This window comes from Siphateles boraxobius, unplaced genomic scaffold (genome assembly GCF_051911475.1).
Source record: "Siphateles boraxobius isolate OS27281-9 unplaced genomic scaffold, OSU_SipBor_1 49, whole genome shotgun sequence".
Classification (NCBI taxonomy): Eukaryota; Metazoa; Chordata; class Actinopteri; order Cypriniformes; family Leuciscidae; genus Siphateles; species Siphateles boraxobius.
In genome coordinates this window covers 1,343,507-1,364,546 of record NW_027509130.1, presented here as the reverse complement: position 1 = coordinate 1,364,546, position 21,040 = coordinate 1,343,507, and the positions used below count along the sequence as shown (strand labels likewise).

Here is a 21,040-nt window from a genome sequence, read left to right as displayed (position 1 = left end):
AGTTAAACTATCACAGTAAGTTTAGATTTTCAAATCACGACATGATTATGTCAAAACATAACCGACACCATCCAATCACTTTTTGTCTTTGTTCATCTGGCTGCTATAACTCAATAACAGCAGACAAACAAAATCTAAAGAAAAAAAAATAAAAGGGTCAAGAACCCAACTAAAGCACACACTGATCTTCCTAATGGTGACGTACAATTTGTGATTTTCTCCTTCAGTGATTCTGCTTGTTAACATCAGGTGTCTTCAATAATGCTCAATTATCACTCAAGTAATCACTTAATTATCTCATTAACTTTAACACTCTTGAGTGTTAATTTAACACTCATATTTTAACACTTTACACTCTTGAGTCTGGAGCCATATAAACTCCCAGGAGAGTTAATTTAACACTGGAGTTTTTGCTGTGTGTGTTACTTGGAAACTTCTGGGCTCGAAGCTTTCTTTTTCCTAGGATTATGTTTATTTTCTTCTATAGGGTTGAAAAATAAGCAGATCTACAGCAAAAACTCCAGTGTTAAATTAACTCTCCTGGGAGTTTATATGGCTCCAGACTCAGTGTTAAAATATGAGTGTTAAATTAACACTCAAGAGTGTTAAAGTTAATGAGCTTAACTTTAAAATTATGATTATGTCAAAAAATAACCAACACCACCTGATAAACGTTCTATTTGTTCATCTGACAGTTAAAACTCTGATCATAAGCTCATTATTTATTCATGCAGCAATGCATGATGTGACCCATGAATGAGTTTTGTCATCATTGTTGAGATTCACAGGCTGATTATTGATGTCTGTGTGTCTACAAAAAAAATATATATATATATATTTTTTTTGTTTTTTTTTTGTTTTTTGTATTTTTTTTTTTTTTGTATATGAGACATGTTTAAGAATTCTTTGGATTACATTTTAACAGTTCAAAATAATATGCTGTGCAAGAACAGTGCTGCTAGAATTAATAAAGTAAACCTAAACTGGTAAATTAGGTTCCCAAGTAAATTGGGATCTATATGAGTTCAGTGATTCAGGTCAAATGATTCTGAAATAATGATTATGTTACAACACAACCAACACCATCAGATCACCTTTTCTATCTGTTCATATGGCTGTTATAACTCATGAGCAGGTACAGCAGCCAAAACAAAATCTAAAGTCACTGATTTAAGTTCAAGAGCCAAACTAAAACAAAAACCTTAAATTATGGTTTTCTCCTTGTTGTAAACTTGTTGTAAATTTTACTCATTTTAAATGGTTAATTATTTTTTTATTACTCAATTTTTATTGTATTAGAGGGTAACAATATAAAAGAGGTATTGTAACAATTCAGATACAACAGCAACACTTACTTAAATGGTTAACTTTTAAGGAATTAATTTGAGTAATTATTAATCAATTCTAATTTGTTACATTTAATTAATAATATTGCTTGCAATCTGTTGCCACAATTTTATTGATTAGATATAGTGTATTCATTTTTAAAGTGTATGATCCAGCGGCCAATGGGGAATCTATATATTTATTATGTCAATGGCGAACCCGACCTGAACGAGCCTCAGGCAGTGAAAAGTGTTTTGTCACAAACCCCACCCACACACAGGTTTCTTCCTGCTTTGATGAAGGGGATTACAAACATCGACATGCAGGTAAAACACTCTTTTCAGAGTGTAGAATATAACGTAAATATGATATACGACACAAAAGGAAGATTTTTAGTGTAATTATGAGTGTAATTAATAACCATGAGCTGCTTCTGCTGCAGAAATCGTTGGTTTCACTTTCAGAAAAACGAAACACACCTGTGTAACTCAGATGTTGCCTTGAGAATCATAAAATAAATTTAAGTATATTTTCTGTTCAAATGGAACAATTGTTATCGGTTGTTATGAAGTGTAAAGGTAGGTATTAAAATTACGATTTAAAAGATAATGTTATTGTTGTTTTACAAATTTCTCAAGTGGTTTGTTGTCATCAAGACAGTTGTTAAATTAGATAAGATATATTTGAGAATATCAGTGTATGCTTAGATAAATAGAAAAACAATAATGAGTTTTTTTTTTCTTGTGTGTAAAACCAGCTCCCACACAACATATTTTCGATATCACTTTAAAATAAGGTTTCATTAACATTACAATGAACAATACTTCTACAGCATTTTTTAATCTTAATTAATATTAAGTTCAACATTTACTTATACATTATTAAAATTGAATGTTGTATTTGTTAACATTAGTTAACTCACTGTGAACTAACATGAAAAAACAATGAACAGCTGTATTTTTATTATCTAACATTAACAAAGATGAATAAATAATGTAACAAATGTATTGCTCATTTTTAGTTCATGTTAGTTAATACATTAATGTTAACAACTTAGACCTTATTGTAAAGTGTTATCATATTTTTAAACTAATTAAGTAAAATCAGTATTATCTCTCGCCGGATGATGAAGAAACAGACATCAGGAGTTGAGGAAGATGATCCACTAAAGACAGAAGTTGAACATAATATCAACATGTCCAGCAGAGGTCAGTAAATATCAGTAATACCAGTCAGTCATTTCTGGTTGAGATATTAACAGCTGGAGAAAACTATGAGAGACAGCTGGGTTCAGTTCAAACAGCTCATCATAAACACAACCACTGGTCACATCAGGGGTGCCCAACCCTTATCGTGCCGATCGACTGTCCTGCACAGTTCATCTCCAACCCTAATCAAACACACATTCCTTTAATTTTCAAGTGATCCTGAAGACCTTAATTGGTTACTTCAGGTGCTTGATTAGGGTTGGAGATGAACTGTGCAGGACAGTTGATCGGCACGATAAGGGTTGGGTTACATTAAACAGAACAGCAGAATGTGTTGAGGTAAATTCCTACATGACGTATGATAAAACCTTCCGAAAAACCAACATCAAATAATTAATTTATAACAAAATACATACTCGTTTGCTAATTTAGTTGTACTTAACGAGCATCACAGATGAATACATGATCGGATTACATCCAACAACAAAACACCTCAGTCGCTTAGGAGACATTCTTGTCTATAGCTGCTCCGGCATTGAAACAATGCGGACCTGTGTCCCGCTCACTCAGGGCGGGTCTATGCTCAAACTGCAGTGTCAATCAAAAGTCGTGGGAGGGGCCTGTGCAAAGTGACGTCACATTGCCCCGATTCTGAGAACAGCTCGTTCTGAGACAGTGCTTATGATTTATGGGGGATATAAAAAAGCACTGGATGGATTTCTATCATTATAGGGTGGTTGTATACACACACTGCCAACACACATTTATGTTCAAACACCATGTAAAAGTGAATTTTGCATAATAGGACCTCTGTTACTTTGAACCTCTGTTAATTCTCAATAAAACTTTTGTAGACATCTGAAAGAAATAAAGTAAATCTGGTTAGTAATAAGTGAAGCTGGTAATGCTGTTTGTGGAGTTGTTTAATCCTCCTCAGCTGAGCTCTTCACAGATTTAATGTTCTGCCATGCATGTCACATTTGTTTTGCGGTGCTTATTCCAACCAAAATTCAACATCTGTCTGACGTTGGAGCTTGACGCCAAACAAATGTTGGGTTTAGACGTCAACCTGACTTTCATTTTCAACCAAAATATGACGTCTGACTGAGTTCAACGTCTTCCTGCCATCACATTTGCATACTGTGTTTGCTGGGAAGTTATTGTCCAGCAAAGTTAGTTTGATTGATTCACTTCCGTCGCAACAATCATTAGTTAATTACTTAGGGGCCGCTAACACGACACCGTTCAGTCTTCAAAAACGTGAACCAGTGAGAACGCTGATGGCGTGCATATGCACATTACGAGTTCAGTCTATAGGTATGTGCGTTTTAATATATGTGCGCAGGTGTGTAGTCCTTCCCTACAAATCAACCCTCAACAAACTACTTGTCTGGCCTTAAAATTTATTATACAGAATTTTATCGCTTCCACGTAGCCACTCGAACCGGAATTATCCCAACATCACTTTATCTGTAGAGAGGTAAAGGGAGGGGAGGGAGGCCTTAACAGGGGAGAGACTAGTTGACATTTCAGGACTGCATTGTCGTCGTGTCCTGGCGCTGGTCCTTCATCAGATCTGGATACGGGCGAACTGCGGTAAACCTGGGATAAACAGAGATACTAATATTAGCGTAGACGCCATTCTTCTTATGAGGTAACGAGTACATCAGGTGTTATGGGAACTGTTGACCTGATCTGTGCAGCCTAACATTGAATTATAGAAGTCTATAATGTGTTATGTGTATGCTAGATCAAAGAGATGTGTTTTTAGTCTAGCTTTGAACTGACAGACTGTGTCTGCTTCCCGGACAATGTTAGGAAGACTGTTCCAAAGTTTTGGTGCTAAATAGGAAAAGGATCTACCGCCAGCAGTCGATTTTGATAGTTTCAGTTATGGAAAAGTAAAGAGGCACAGCACTTTATAATTTTGATTGATATAACTGTAACTATAAACTTGTTTGACATTAAAATAGTGAAACAGGAGAAAAGTGGAATAATTTGTGAAAAAAGTGAAATTTCATATCTTCATCTTACCCCAATTCCCCTGTTGATCTTGTCTCTTGAATACATGAAGATGTTTTCTTACATTTCTGTATGATTTGTTTTGTTTTTAATGATTTTTAATCTTTTACATTTTCAGGCTCACTTGAAAACACAGATGTGAGGATTGTGCTGCTGGGAAAAACTGGAGTTGGGAAAAGTGCAGCTGGAAACACAATCTTAGGAAGAAAAGCGTTTACAGCAGAAACATCTCAAGAGTCAGTGACTAAAGAGAGTCAGAGAGAAACATCTGACATCAACGGCCGACACGTTACTGTGATCGACACTCCTGGACTGTTTGATACTGAACTCACTAATGATGAGATCCAGAGAGAAATCAGACACTGCATCTCCATGATCCTGCCTGGACCGCATGTGTTCATCATTGTGCTCAATTTAGGACAACGATTCACTCGAGAGGAGGAAAAATCTGTGAAGATCATCAGAGAACCGTTTGGTGAGAAATCTTTAATGTTCACCATGGTGCTCTTCACCAGAGGAGACGATCTGAAGGACAAACCCATTGAACAGTGTTTAGGAAAACCTGGATCTCCTCTGATGAATCTGATTGAAGCGTGTGGAAACAGATATCATGTGTTCAATAATAATCAGCCTGGAGACCGAACACAGGTGTCTGATCTACTGGAGAAGATAGACAACATGGTGAAAGCAAACGGAGAGAGTTTCTACTCATGTAAGATGTTCAGACAGATGGAGAGAGAAAAACAAGAACAACAGATGAAGATCCTGATGGACAGAGTCAGAGAAACAGAAGAACTGATGGACAAACTAGAAGAAGAGATGAGACAAGAACGAGAGACACTTACAAATGAAATTGATCACATTAGGCAAGAAAAAGAGAAAATAAAAAGAGAAAAAGATCAACTGCAGATGAAATACGACACAGAAACAGAACGACTGATGAATGGAATAGAGAACGAGAGGAAGAAAAGAGGAGAATATATAAAAAGAGAAGAACAATATAAAACACAAATACAAGTGAAAGTAAGAGAGATGCTAAACAAGATGAGACAAGAACGAGAGACATTTATACATGAAATAGAGCAAACAAGGCAAGAAAAAGAGAAAATAAAAACAGAAAAAGGAGAACTTCAGACCAAATACAACACAGAAATAGACAGAGTGATGAACATAATATGGAATGAAAGACAGAATCATGACAAAGAGACAAAGAGAAGAGAAAACGTATTTAATGAGAGAGAAGAACGATATAAAACACAAATGAAAGAGAAAGATAGAGAGATCCATGAGATGAGGAGAGAACAAAAGGAATGGGAGAAACAAAAACAAAAGGAAATGATGAGAAGAGAAAAAGAGAATGAGAAAAGAAGAGAGAGAGAACAGAGAGTTAGTGATGAATTTAATCAGAGACTGAAACAAGAAAGAGAGAGAATGGAAAGAGAGAAAGAAGATCTTCAATCTAAACATGAAGCTAAAGAAAACAAGATGAAGATCCTGATGGAGGAGAGAGTGGAGAAAATGAACAGAGAAAGAGAAGAACTGATTAAGAAAAATGAAGAAGAGAAAGAGAGAAAGATGAGGATGATGGAGAAACTGGCGAAACTGGACAGAGAAAGAGAAGAACTGATAGAGAAACTAGAAGAAGAGAAAATGAAGATGATGTTGATGGAGGAAGAACAACAGAATCATGATGAAGAGAGAAGGAGAAGAGAAGCATTTAATGAGAGAGAAAAACAATTTAAAAGGGTAATGAATGAGAAAGATGAACTGATGAAGAAACATGAAGAAGAGAAAAAGAGAATGAAGATGATGGAGGAAGAACGACAGAATAATGACAAAGAGAGACAGAGAAAGATAAAAGAAGTGTTTATTGAGAGAGATAAACAATATAAAAAAGAAATGAAAGAGAAAGAAGAGAGTGTGGAGAAGATGCGTGATGAGATGAAGAGAGAACGAGAGGAATGGAAGAAACAAAAACTAGAGGAAAAGAGTAAAAGAGAAGAAGAGGAGAAGAAAATAAGAGAGAAAGAACAGAGAGTCTGTTATTATTATAATCAGAAACTGAAACAAGAAAGAGAGATAATGGAGAGAGAGAAAGAAGATATTCAATCTAAACATGAAGCAGAAGAAAACAAGATGAAGATCCTGATGGAGAAACTGAACAGAGAAAGAGATGAACTGATGAAGAAACATGAAGAAGAGAAAGAGAGAATGAAGATGATGGAGGAAGAACTACATAATCAAGACAAAGAGAGAGAGAGAAAGATAAAAGAGGTGTTTATTGAGAGAGAAAAACAATATAAAAGAGAAATGAAAGAGAAAGAAGAGAGTGTGGAGAAGATGCGTGAGGAGATGAAGAGGGAACGAGAGGAATGGAAGAAACAAAAACTACAGGAAAAGACGAAAAGAGAAGAAGAGGAGAATAAAAGAAGAGAGAAAGAACAGAGAGTCTGTTATTATTATAATCAGAAACTGAAACAAGAAAGAGAGAGAATTGAAAGAGAGAAAGAAGATATTCAATCTAAACATGAAGCAGAAGCAAACAAGATGAAGATCCTGATGGAGGAGAGAGTGGAGAAAATGAGCAGAGAAAGAGAACAACTGATGAAGAAACATGAAGAAGAGAAAGAGAGAATAAAGATGATGATGATGGAGAAAGTGGAAAAACTGGACAGAGAAAGAGAAGAACTGATAGAGAAACATGAAGAAGAGAAAGAGAGAAAGATGAGGATGATGGAGAAACTGGCGAAACTGGACAGAGAAAGAGAAGAACTGATAGAGAAACATGAAGAAGAGAAAGAGAGAATAAAGATGAGGATGGAGGAAGAACTACATAATCAAGACAAAGAGAGAAAAATAAGAGAAGAAGAGTTTAATGAGAGAGAAAAACAATATAAAAGAGAAATTAAAGAGAAAGAAGAGAGTGAGGAGAAGATGTGTGAGGAGATGAAGAGAGGACGAGAGGAATGGGAGAAACATAAACTTGAAGAAAAGATGAAAAGAGAAGAAGAGGATGAGAAAAGAAGAGAGAAAGAACAGAGAGTTTGGGATGAATTCAATGAGAGACTGAAAGAAGAGATAGAGAGAATGGAACGAGAGAAAGAAGATCTTAAATCTAAACATGAAGCAAAAGAAAATAAGATGAAGATCCTGATGGAGGAGAAAGTTGAGAAAATTAACAGAGAAAGAGAACAACTGATTAAGAAAAATGAAGAAGAGAAAGAGAGAAAGATGAGGATGATGGAGAAACTGGCGAAACTGGACAGAGAAAGAGAAGAACTGATAGAGAAACATGAAGAAGAGAAAGAGAGAAAGATGAGGATGATGGAGAAAGTGGAGAAACTGGACAGAGAAAGAGAAGAACTGATAGAGAAACTAGAAGAAGAGAAAATGAAGATGATGTTGATGGAGGAAGAACAACAGAATCATGACAAAAAGAGAAAGAGAAAGATAAAAGAGGTGTTTATTGAGAGAGAAAAACAATATAAAAGAGAAATGAAAGAGAAAGAAGAGAGTGTGGAGAAGATCCGTGATGAGATGAAGAGAGAACGAGAGGAATGGAAGAAACAAAAACTAGAGGAAAAGACGAAAAGAGAAGAAGAGGATAAGAAAAGAAGATGAGAAAGAACAGGGAGTCTGTGATGAATTTAATCATAAACTGAAACAAGAAAGAGAGGGAATGGAGGGAGAGAAAGAAGATCTTCAATCTAAACATGAAGCAAAAGAAAACAAGATGAAGATCCTGATGGAAGATAGAGTGGAGAAAATGAGCAGAGAAAGAGATGAACTGATGAAGAAACATGAAGAAGAGAAAGAGAGAATAAAGATGATGTTGATGGAGAAAGAACAACAGAATCATGACAAAAAGAGAAAGAGAAGAGAAGTGTTTAATGAGACAGAAAAACGATTTAAAACGGCAATGAATGAGAAAGAAGAACTGATGAAGAAACAAAATGAAGAGAAAGAGAGAATGAAGATGATGATGGAGGAAGAACAACAGAATCAAGATAAAGAGAGACAGAGAAGAGATGAAGAGTTTAATGATAGAGGAAAACAATATAATACACTAATGAAAGATAAGGAGAAGACAGAGAGAGAGATGTGTGAGGAGATGAAGAGTGAACAAGAGGAATGGGAGAAACAGAAACAGCAAAGTCCAACAAACCGTGAGTAGAAATATTAACTTAATTTAATATTTAAGAGACCATATTCACAATCATCTTCTACTGCATTCATGTTAAAATAAGTCTTGAAGAGCTTCATTCACTTACTGAAGTTTTGCAGGATATTCCTGAAGTACAGGCTGAAAACAGATTAGTCATACAGTTGTAAACTGTAGGGCTGTGCTCTAACAAACATGTTTCTAGTCGACTAGTAGATGTTGTAGCAACTCATATTGTAATAACTCCAAATCATATAAAACTTCTCATGATGTAATCAGATTATTCTTTTAATAAAATGTCCACAATGTAATAATTTTTCTCAAAACGTAAAAAAAAAAAAAAAATCGAGCTCATAATGTTTTAACAATTTTTACCTTATGATAAATGTATTGCATTATAAACTCCGCAAAAACATGCCATATTGTCATAATTGTAATATCTTTTAAAACATTAGTATTCCCTTACAGTACATTTTTAAAAATCTAAATCCAGTCTTAGGCACAATCCCAATTCTATTTTATACCCCTTCGCCTAGGGCTGGGCGATATGGCTGAAAACTGTATCGCAATATAAGCATTTCATATCGGTCAATATCGATAATTATTGATATTTTGTATGACCTATTTAAAATAAGGACCAGGAGAGAAATATATTACACTTAAACATTTTTATTTTAAGCTTAACCTTCCTCTGATTATAATCCCCTCAGTTATAAAGGCAGAAATGTCAACACAACCATGGCAAATACTCAAATAATTAAAATGTAAATATAAGTCTAAAATCAAAATGAACACTTAACAATTATCTTGCCAACCAAACTTGATACTGTTAAGGGGGTCGCACACCGGACGAGTCTAGGACAACTCGAGGTATCGCACACCGGACGCGTACTTTCTCAGTTTATGGCCAGCAATATTGTTATGTTTAAGGACATTGTGGAATTAAGATAATGTCTGTACTATGTTATGATTGTACTGTACAAAGTACTGTTAACTGAATGAATTGAGAATATCAACTGAAAATCCGATAACATCAGCAATTTTCATACAAGCAGCTGATTTCTGTAAAGGAATGTAAAACTAAATGTATACTGCAGCGCAGGGTTAAGTCAGTATATACATTAACTATAATTTGAGACAAATAAATGTAAATTTAATATAAAACTATGTAAATGGTGCTCTGTGTTGCTGCAGGATTTTGAACAAGGTCCCAGGTTGCTGGGCACCGCGGACAGATGCCGAATGGCACCGCCGGTGTGTGTACACTGATAGAGAATAATGTGTTCGAATTTTAAAGACGTGGCGCTATGCGACGTGATGCGGCGCTGCGCGTCCGGTGTGCGACCCCCTTTAGCATGTCACTCCCTAAATTGCTAGGTTACCAGAGAGTGAGTGCCTTTGATCATGCAACCAAACTTGCTTCGCAACCTCTGGTTTCTTCCGATGAAGAAAATTAAATTATCAAACGTTTTATCGAACACATTTTTTTATTGATATTGATTATGTGTCTATCGCGATACATATCGTTATCGTTTTATCGCCCAGCTCTACCTTCGCCTACCCCTAACCCTTCGCCTACCCCTTGCCTTACCCTTACCCCTTGAAACAGAGTGGCAAGGCATAGGGGTGAAAATATTCCCCTAAGAAATTGGACACCACTACTACACTGTTACACGTCATTATATGTCGTTGTTAGCACCTACGTCACAGGAGATGCGCCAATGTTTATCACAAACTTCCAAGATGCCGTCGTCAGCTGTAGTCATTTCAATTGCATGGGTTTAAGCTATTTTTTTGCATTTTTTTCTGAAGTTTGCAGAAAACAACGGAGATGACAATATCTTCGACACCAAGTATTTTTGGACTTCAGGAAACGTTGCTCGTTGTCAGCGTAAAAACGAATGAGCCTCCGGGTTTCCTCAGGTGTCCCTGTTTGATAAATAACATCCAAGACTGGTTGGTAGTGTTGCAAAAAGCACAAAACTGTGTAAGCACTGTTCCTTTATATCGTGTTCACATATAACCACAAGAAAACAATGCGTTCATAGCAGATGTATGGTAAAAGATAAGCCAATTCCCTGCCGCAATTACATTCACCAGTTCCCTTTCGTTCGGGAACTCCTACGTCTCGTCGGAGTTGTTTCCAACGAATTGGGATCATGCTAGGGAGACCAATTGCCTTCCAGTGAATTAAAACCAGCCAATGAACATTGGCATGCAAGATTTGCATTCCGCGGGTGTGGCAGCGTTGTCTGAGCCGGACCCGGAAATGGCCGCTATGCTTGCCCGGGCAGCCGCGAGTGTTGGGGCTCATGCGGAATCCTCCAGCGTGTCCCGAACCCTCACGGCTCGACGATTGGTATCTCGGGGCGGGCCGTACTGGTTCTCAGCGCGCCACCCCAGTGCCATTCTTTCCGGAGGTGCATGACGAGGTGACGAGATCATGGACGGCCCTTCTGGCGGCCCGACACAGGTCGACTCCCTCCTCCTCCCTTACCACTCTCGATGGCGGGGCAGTTAAGGGATACGAAGGCATCCCCCCAGTGGAACGGTCTGTGGTGATGCATCTGTGTCCCAAGGCCGCGTCCACCTGGCGGGATAACCCCTCGCTCCCCTCCCGCACCTGTAGGTTCTCTTCTGGTCTGACTGGAAAGGCCTATTCATACTTTGCACGTGACGTCACAAGTACTGGCTGGCGGGCAAGAACGTCGTTCTCCAGCAACGAAACCCAGTAAACTAATCAAGGATCTTGCCAGAACGTCGCCAGTCTTACTATACAAAAGTTGGCGTTTTGAGGTGTAAACGACATGCCAGATAGTTGTTGTGCGATTGGATGCACTAACCGCAGATGAGATAAGTAACCTTCACAGTATACACGTCTGTGCAGTGATCATTCCATCACTCCATCAAAGGTAATTTCAACATTTGTTTGAATACAATGGTTGTATTATGATAGTGACGCTGGCCCTGTCGCCCCGTGTCTTCACGTGTCTTCGCATTTTCAACTATCTCGACGACTGGCTCATAATAGCTCACTCGCGGGATCTGTTGTGCGAACACAGGGACATGGTGCTTCAGCATCTCAGTCTGTTGGGGCTTCAGGTCAACTGGGACAAGAGCAAACTCTGCCCCATGCAGAAGATCTCTTATCTCGGTATGGAGCTGGACTTGGTCGACCAGACTGCGTGCCTCACATCCAGTCAGTGCTCAACTGCCTCCAGTCCTTTCAAGGCAGGTCAGCGGTCCCACTGAAACAGTTTCAGAGGCTCCTGGGGCATATGGCAGCCGCAGCCGCGGTAATGCCGCTCGGCTTGCTGCAAATGAGACCACTTCAGCGCTGGCTTCATGATCGAGTCCATAGAGAGGTTTGCAGGTCGGGGAGGAAGTGCCTCGACTAAACATTTTTCAATTTTTTGCCTTATGGGCCCAGCAGACTGCGGCGGCTAAGGCTTCAGCAAACTCGTCCATCAGAGATGGTGAGTCGTTTCTGGGGACTCGTCTGGCGAAGTTCTCCGGAACTCGGGGAGGTTGCAGGGGAGGAAGTGGTCAACAAATTCCACGACACCCTCCTCTGCCTTGCCATTCTTCTGATCCGGAGCCGCCGGACTGGTCCAGTACAAGATCCTCATCGCTGGTTCCACCCCGCGCACAGTCATCATCGCGGGGCTCATCTAGCACAAGGTCCTCACCACTGGTCCCGTCCAACACAAGATACTCGCCGCTGGTTCCGCCCAGCACAAGATCTTTGCCGCTGGTCCCGTCCATCATAAAGCCCTCGCCGCTGGTTTCGTCCAGCCCAAGGTCCTCACCGCTGGTCCTGTCCAGTCCAAAGTCCTCGCCGCTGGTCCCATCTAGTACTGAGGCTGCACCTCGCCATCAAGGACGGAGGAGGAAGAGAAGGGCCTCCTATCTCCCCAACACCCTGGTGGTCGTCCCTGTGCAGCATGCGGTCATTTCAGAGGCCGTCCCTGTGCAGCATGCGGTCATTTCATAGGCCGTCCCTGTACAGCATGTGGTCGTTTCGGAGGTCATCCCTGTGCAGTGCGCGGTCGTTTCGGAGGCTGTCCCTGAGCAGCATGCGGTCATTTCGGAGGCCGTCCCTGTACAGCATGCGGTTGATTCAGAAGCCGTCCTAGTGCAGTCCGCTGTTATCCCAGAGACCATCCCAGAACTATCCGTCATCTGTCCTGCCACAGTCAAAGAGGTAGTCTTCCTTTTCTACTTATTGATGGTATTACACGCTTGGAGAAGGTTTAGGAGGTCTGCCGATCCAGAGACTGTTCACGTCCCGTCTGCCCAGCCAGAGACCGTTCAGGTCCCATCTGCCGAGCCAGAGACCGTTCAGGTCCCGTCTGCCGAGCCAGAGACCGTTCAGGTCCCGTCTGCCCAGCCAGAGACTGTTCAGGTCCCGTCTGCCGAGCCAGAGACTGTTCAGGGCACGTCTGCCGAGCCAGAGACTGTTCAGGTCACGTCTGCCGAGCCAGTAGGTGTTTCTCAATGTCAAGGAAGGATCCTCGGAAGCCGTTATTTCGAGGATGCTACGTCATCGACATCCGTCGAAGGACTGTTCCAATGTCGAGGATCCTCAGAATTTCAACCAAGGACTGAGTCCTTCGTTCGTAAAATATCCCATACACAGGAAAGGATGCATATGTGTAGCCTTCGCGCTCTCAAATCACCCACAATCCTATGCGCCAGCTTTGCTATCTTGTTCAAAAAATAAAAAATGTCGGACGTTAGCAGAGTCGGAGGAATAACGGGGCAATATGCTTTTAAATGTAAGTATTTATGTTACCATACATTTGTTATAACCGTAGTGCATATAAGTAAAGTTTAACGTTTAAATGCCAGTACAAATTACTACCGTATTGATATTACAAATTATACAAATAAATTACGTTATTGATGGCTAACTGAACCGGACCTGTCATTTAACAATTGTTAGCTTGGTTGCCGTCACCGGCATTTCTTTTATAAATAACTAGTTAAGTTGTACAAAGTAATTTAACATGGTTAGCAGAAGAGCATTCTTTTAAAAGCATTTAAAATCGTACTGACCCCAAACTTTTGAACGGTAGTGTACATCACAACTTTTTGAATTTTTGCAGCGCCAAAAGCGGACCTTTTCACTGACGTAATGACGCAATGACGTGCACTTGCTAGCCTGTTCCATTTACGTGTTCTCCGAATGCTAAAGAGGAGCCTCGCGTAGCCTCTGAAGGAAATGACTTGGAAGGATCAATCCTGCCAAGGAAGTATCCTTGACATTGAGAAACGAGCAGTGTCTCCTGACAAGATGGCCGCCACTGAGCCGGGGCCAGTGTCTGTTCCTGAGCCTGTTCCAGTTTCCCCAGAAAGATAAGGCTAAGTCATCACCTTGTGTTTCTGTTTCCCTGCATGGTCCTGGCCCTCCCATACCTCCCTCGGATCGTCCACGTTCCACCTTCCTCTTGGACTGTTGTGTTGTCTTGTTTTCTGTCATGTAGCGTGGTAGCCGCTCTGTAGAGGGGAGGTTCTGTCACAGTGTCTGGTTGTGTTTCCCTGGGTTCACTAGAGGTCCTTGTTCTCACGGTGTCATTTACATTAGACTACATTTCCCAGCATTCTGTTCTGCCACTCATCTGATCATTGCACACAGCTGTTTCCTGTTACCTTGTTAGTTCTGTGTGTGTATATACCCTGTCTGTTTTAGTGTTGACGGAGTCCTTGTTAATGTCTCGCACTTCTTGGTTTGTTCCTGCTTGTTCCTTGTGTTCTTTGTTCTTGTTTGGATTGATTGTATGGTATTTGACCCTTCCCTGGACTGGATTACGTTTCACTGATTACCCAATAAATATCTCACTGCACTTGGATCTACGGTCTCTCTCGTGTGTGTCGTGACAGAAATGGTAAGGAGCAAATGAGCAAATGTTATGTGGAACATAGTCCATGTTGTTTTTTTGTATTTCATGGTTAATCTGTTTATTGGTAATTGACTGCTGAAATAGTGTTCCATTTTATTTTAGTGTCAAAGAAGTTATAGAAAAGTTGATAAAGGACTGAATATTAAAAATGCAGGTTTAGTGCTTATATTTAAATTACAGTTATGGTAACTGTTGTGATACATTGTGATACATTGAAGATACATTGATGCATTGCTGATCTCGTCTGCATATTAACCCCCTGGGGTCTGAGGGATTTTCTGAGTCCTGGAGGTGTTCTGACATGCTCTGACATTTGTGCTTTTTTAGGTTATTTATAAACATGTTAATGGCAAAGGTGTAAATTCACTCTATATAGCACAAACAGGGCTACTGTAATATGTGAGCAACATGTATGTACATGTTTGTATTTTTGAGAGAATATTGTTTATGCATGGTTATTGAAAAACTAAAACTTAAAGTGTCTGAAATAAGGCCACTGAAAAAAAATTGGAGTAGGATTTACTTGAAAAAAGCTAGGCAACTTTTTCCACTCAGAAAATGCTAGTAAATTTACAAAGATTTGCCAAGTAAAAACCTAAACATATTTGTCAGAAGCTTTAATTAGAAATCTTTAAGTTAAAATGTACTTGGAATATGGAATTAAGTAAACTTTACTTAACCTAGTTAAGTGAAAGTAACAAAGAAAATAAGTAATTTTAACTTGGCTAGTAAAAGGTTGATTAATATCGATTTAGTAGAAATTTCCTTTGCATTACATCTCACTCAAACAATTTTATTGAATTATACCAGTCATTTATAGTATGTGTTTTACTTAAAGTATCTAAGTAATTTATACTTCATCATGTCAGATGTTAAGCATGATGTGAATGCAAAGACCTCAATACTTGGTAGACAATACACAATGACGGTAACATTTGATGGATCGTTTTTGTGTTTGAATGTGTCATTTTGAGCAGAAAATTTAATCAAAATGTCACAAAATGGCAAGTTACTAATCCTGACAACAAAAGCAATGATAAAACAGTGTAAATACAGCTGGAAACCAGTGAAAAATGAACCTAATTAATTATGCAAGGTCCAGTGCATGATGGGAACCCCAGTATCAGAAAAGTTTAGTAATTTTTACTTAATTTTATTGAGTTGATATTTACGCTTTCATTTCTACTCGCTTGAATTAAGTACTGATATGGAATTTACTTGCCTGAACTAACCTTTTCTTGTAAATTACATTGGTTTTTTTTCAGTAGTATTTACCTTACCAAAAAATGCACAAAACACATACTGAATATGTGTCCACAAGACTTTTGACTAATGGGCATTGTTGCCTAGAGTATTTGCTTCAAAATGATCTGAAAATCATCCTGCCTAATCATTTACACAAAACAATACATTGATTTAAATTTTATAAGACACCTTTTGTTTGGAAAGGCAATATGCGTGGAGGTGTGTTCACACCTGAGAGGACAAAGGCCGGATAATGTACCACATACATAATGAGCTGCATATTAATTAGCCTCACACAGATGTGTCACAGGGTCCCAAAGAATGTTAGCACAAAATAAATTATCTATATATACATATTTTACAACTAGAAATTGTAACCAATTACAATTAGGTTACAATTACAACAACAATTACAATTTTAACAATATTTCAAGTGTATTCTTTCTTTGTAAAAAGTATACATTTTATCATACGTATTAAAAAAGGTAAGGATTCATTAGTTTGAATATTGAAACAAACACTATAATAACATCTTAGTTGATATTTTTGACAAAACATCATAGGCCTACTATAGTATATTTAACATGAGTAGAAATTGGTGAACAAAAGCTTACCTATTTAATGTGACAGTAGTCTTTTTTTACAGTCAAAACTTTATAATCTATCCAAAACTAATCTCAAAATCTTGTCTACATCTCTTGAACTCTTGTCTACAAAAAAGTATACATTTTATCATACGTATTAAAAAAGTAGAGATTACATCTCTACAACTCTTGTCTACAAAAAAGTATACATTTTATCATACGTATTAAAAAGGTAAGGATTCATTAGTTTGAATATTGGAACAAACACTATAAAAACATCTTAGTTGATAATTCAATATACCTACTTTATTTAATGTGACAGTAGTCTTTTTTACAGTCAAAACTTTATAATCTATCCAAAACTAATCACAAAATATTGTCTAAACATTCATATTTAGTCTGTAACATATTGTGTATGATATATTAGCATATACATGTTAATTTGCAGTTTGTTGCTTATACAGACATTTTATTTCAACATATTTCTGTCTATTTTTACTCATCTTAGTAGGCTATAGCAATATAGTTTGGATGTGTTCATGTAAATTTAATAACATGTTTACTAATATTTGCGAGAGTGAATGAACGGCACAGACACGCGCTGTATAACTGTAGGTAACAAAGCGTGCGCCTGTGCCGTTCATTCATCATTTAGCCTACACACAGACACGCAATTCATATTTAAACAGTCTTTTTGCGGTTTATAGACACTATTCAATATCGCGATTAGAACAAAGCATTTAAGAATAAATGACTTACTACATCAGCTGGATCCGTTGCTCCTCGAAATGAAACTACCAGCACTTCTGGTACATTTTCCAGGGTTATTAGATAATATTATTCCTCACAGCGTAGGGATTCGCTGTGTTCATAGCGGTAGTAAGAAACTTACTAAACATGATTTTATAATCCAGCTGGTGGGCGTTGGCATGTTTGCATGGTTTGCCTTAGATCATTTGCGTTTGAATACCGCGTGCTCTCCGTGTGCGTAGCACATTAACGCGTAATGAGGTATAATGAGCTGGAAAGAAAAATACTGACATCTCTCTCTTTTCATACAGATTACATAAACTGAGAATTTTTTTTTTATATATAAATAAATTCATTTAAAAGAAGAGAGTTCAAGCTTCATTATGGAAAAACACTCGTGCCTGTATGACAAGTATTCGCGGAAATAGTTAATCTTCGGACGCATAAGGACTTAACTGACAGGGAAAAGGCAAAACTAGCAAAACCTTTTTTGACTAAAAGCACAATACTTTGTTTATATTGTGAGTATACACAAAAAAATGGACACTTAACAGGATCGAATGATGTATAACACAAATATGTAAAATCAAAATCAATTTTGAGTCTCTTTTGCACTGATAAGAAAAAAAGCGAGACTATTGCGCCGGCGCGATAGCCGACCTCAGAGGGTTAATAAATGCATATGGGTCTATTCCCCATAATTTGATCCAAGTTGCTTTGGACTACTACCACATCCCACATAACATCCAGGGTATGATCACCAGTTACCTGAGAGACATCAAGCTACGATTCCAGTCTGCCAAGTTTACAACAAAGTGGCTGCCAGTGGAGAAGGGGATAGTGACAGGATGCACAATCTCTCCCATCTTGTTCATCATGGGAATTAACCTGATCATCTCTGCAGCGAGTACAAAGTCAATAGGGCAGAAGACCGCAGCAGGATGTCAACAGCCAGCAATCAGGGCATTCATTGATGACCTTACCGTGATAACACCAACTCATGTGGAGGAAAGATGGGTCCTGGCAGAATTGAATCGTATGGCCACTTGGGCAAAGATGGTCTTCAAGCCAAAAAAATCAAGGAGCCTGGTGATCCAAAAGGGCAAAACAACTGGAAAGTTCGAGCTACTTGTTCAAGGGGAAGTGATCCCGAACATCCAGGGGAACCCAATTAGATGCCTTGGAAAGTGGTATGATGATTCCCTATCAGACAGGAACAGCATCTCTAGCACTGGAAAACAAGTTGAAGAATGGTTGAAAAAGATTGACAAGTCTGGCCTGCCTAGGAAATACAAGTGCTGGATCTACCAACATGGCCTGCTCCTGAGACTCATGTGGCTTCTCATGGTATATGAGGTGCCTCTATCAACTGTTGAAGAAATGGAGAGGAAGTTCAACAAGCACCTTAGAAAATGGTTGGGAAACCCCCCGAGCTTTACATCATTGGTGCTCTACATAAAGTCGGGCCAGCTCCAGCTTCCCCTGTCTTCAGTGGTGGAGGAGTTTAAAGTCGCCAAATGCAGACAGTCTCTGACATATAGGGACTCTCAAGACCAACTCACCAGGGGTAAGTAAGCAGGAGTAAGAACAAAGTCTGGCCGTAAGTGGGCCGCCAGCACGGCAATTACCCAGGCACAATGTTCTCTCATGACCAAAGATATCATCTGAAACCCTTGCACTGGTAGACAGGGTCTAGGAACAGCACATTTCCAGCAGTGGTCTAAGTCCACCCCTAGGGAGAAGAGAACCATGATCCAGAATGAAGTCTGAAACCTTGAGGAAGAAGGGAGAAGAGCAAAATCCATCAAGCTTGCAACCCAAAGCGCCTGGACAAGGTGGAACCTCCCCAAGAGGACAATCACATGGAGTGAACTGTGGCGGCTGGAGCACTTCCGTATATCCTTTCTACTCTGAGCAGTGTACGACACCTTACCAACCTCAGTCAATTTGCACAGGTGGGGGATGAGGGAGGACCCACTGTGCATGTTGTGTGGGGGGAAAGGAACAATGGCGCACATTCTGTCAGGGTGTAAGACCGCATTGACACAGGGGAGATACAGGTGGCGCCATGACAAGGTGTTGGCAGTGCTTGCAGACATCCTGGAGCAAGAAAGGAGGAAGAAACAACCAGCCAAAGCAAGACCACTGCTGAGCACCATCACCTTTGTGAAAGAGGGCCAAAGACCTGTCATCCACAGCCAAGCCAGGCAGAATCTCCTGCAGTCAGCCCAGGGATGGGAAATGGAGGTTGATCTTGGGAGGAAACTCCACTTCCCCGAGGCGGTATTGTCCACAACGCTAAGGCCTGTCATCATCATGTGGTCTCCAGAGGGAGGGAAGATCATTCTAGTGGAGTTGACGGTGCCTTGGGAGGAGGGCTGTGAGGAAGCTGCAGAGAGGAAAAAAGCCAAATACCAGCAACTTGTTCAAGACTGCCGGGACAAAGAGTGGACGGCGTGGCTGATGACGGTGGAAGTCGGATGTCGGGGATTCCCGGCTCAATCTGCGTTGAATCTATTAACAAAAGTTGGATTTAGGGGCCACTTAAGGAAAGCAGCCATCCGTAGGCTGGGGGAAGCATCAGAGAGAGCCTCCTGTTGGCTCTGGCACAAGAGAGAGGACACAAGGTGGAAGCTTGGAGGAGAGGGGCAGTGACCTGGTCAGTCACTGCTGACCCGCCAACTGGAGGGTGTTGTGGTTAAGGGTCGAAACACCCAGTGAAGGTTGAGGACCACCTGATGACCTCTCTCCCAGGCCAAGGCTTCACCCATTAGAAATGGGTGTATGGTAGCATCGCAGATGTATTATGCAACTGAACTAATGAATTGATGTATATATTCAATTCTCTATTATATATTGTTTTAATAAAAAAGTAAAAAATTTGTTCACAAGCCAATACAGCTTGACACACAGACAACAACGAGTCTGTGTCTTCTCCTTTATTAATGTCTATTTTTCCCTTTTCCAGGGGTGCAACATTTTGGAGGCCCCAGCAAGGAGGATGGTCGCAGGTCCTGCATATTGATGTAGTGCCAGATGACAACATTCCACCTTGCAACCACAACCATCACGATAGAAGGTCGGCGGTGTTAAGTAGTCTCACTAATAGACGGGAAGAAGTGCGAGTAATCTGAGATTCCTTACCCTAACCAGGAGAAGCTGCAAGTTCTTGCTGCCCAAGTAGACATTCTGCTTTACACTGACACTGACCATTTATTCATAACCAACATGGACATGCTAGAGGAGCACTTGTATAAATCTCAGTGATAAGTTGATTGCAGTGTGTAACTTTCTACATATTGTTGGTACTGAACATGAGAATGTTTTGGAGAAAAGTCATTCATTTCTAATTGCACACATTGTGAAGTATATAAAAAGAGATGAGGTAGAGGAACTTGAGGACCAAGGTATGTCTCTCCTCCTTAACCTGAAAGACAAAATTGTTGAAATTCAATACCAGTTCAGCCCGCAATTCAGAATTATGTAGAGCCGCCACAGAATTCAGCTAACTGCAGAACACAGCTAACTGCAGTGCTTCAATCTGTTTTTGCAGCCTTTTCTGTTCTGAACTGCTGCAAAAACAGATTGAAGCACTGCAGTCAGCTTTACAATTATCACTACACTCTCAGAAAATAAAGTACATAATTGTACCTTTAGGGGTACAATGGCTTGTCACTGGGGCCTGTCACTGGGCCCATATTTGTACCCTTGTGATTTGTACCTTAAGAGACCAGTCTTGTACCTGCACAGCAAAATCCTCAGTGTTAAATGAACACTCCTGGTGTACATATAGGTCCAACTACAGGGTGTTAAAAATGAACACTGAAGCAGTGTTGAAGT

General features: G+C 39.6%; 2 protein-coding genes across 5 annotated transcripts in view; both read left to right on the top strand.

Annotated features, from left to right (window-relative positions):
* LOC143711072 (uncharacterized) overlaps positions 1–8,516 on the top strand; it is a 60,885-nt gene extending 52,369 nt beyond the window's left edge. For 2 of the 4 annotated variants that reach the window (XM_077202357.1, XM_077202359.1), the window contains exon 3: positions 4,675–8,516. In XM_077202357.1, coding sequence (XP_077058472.1) covers positions 4,675–8,177 — 3,503 coding nt within the window. In that variant the 3' untranslated portion in view covers positions 8,178–8,516. Of the gene's footprint in view, positions 1–1,604; positions 1,653–2,458; positions 2,535–4,674 lie in introns of those variants that run through there. The other 2 variants (XM_077202356.1, XM_077202360.1) reach the window with 2 other exon arrangements.
* The window catches only part of LOC143711086 (GTPase IMAP family member 8-like), a 44,314-nt gene continuing 29,842 nt past the window's right edge, over positions 6,569–21,040 (top strand). The window contains exons 1-2 of the mRNA XM_077202389.1: positions 6,569–8,722; positions 20,169–20,279. Of these exons, the coding sequence (XP_077058504.1) occupies positions 20,237–20,279 (43 nt within the window). The 5' untranslated portion in view covers positions 6,569–8,722; positions 20,169–20,236. The remainder of the gene's footprint in view (positions 8,723–20,168; positions 20,280–21,040) is intronic.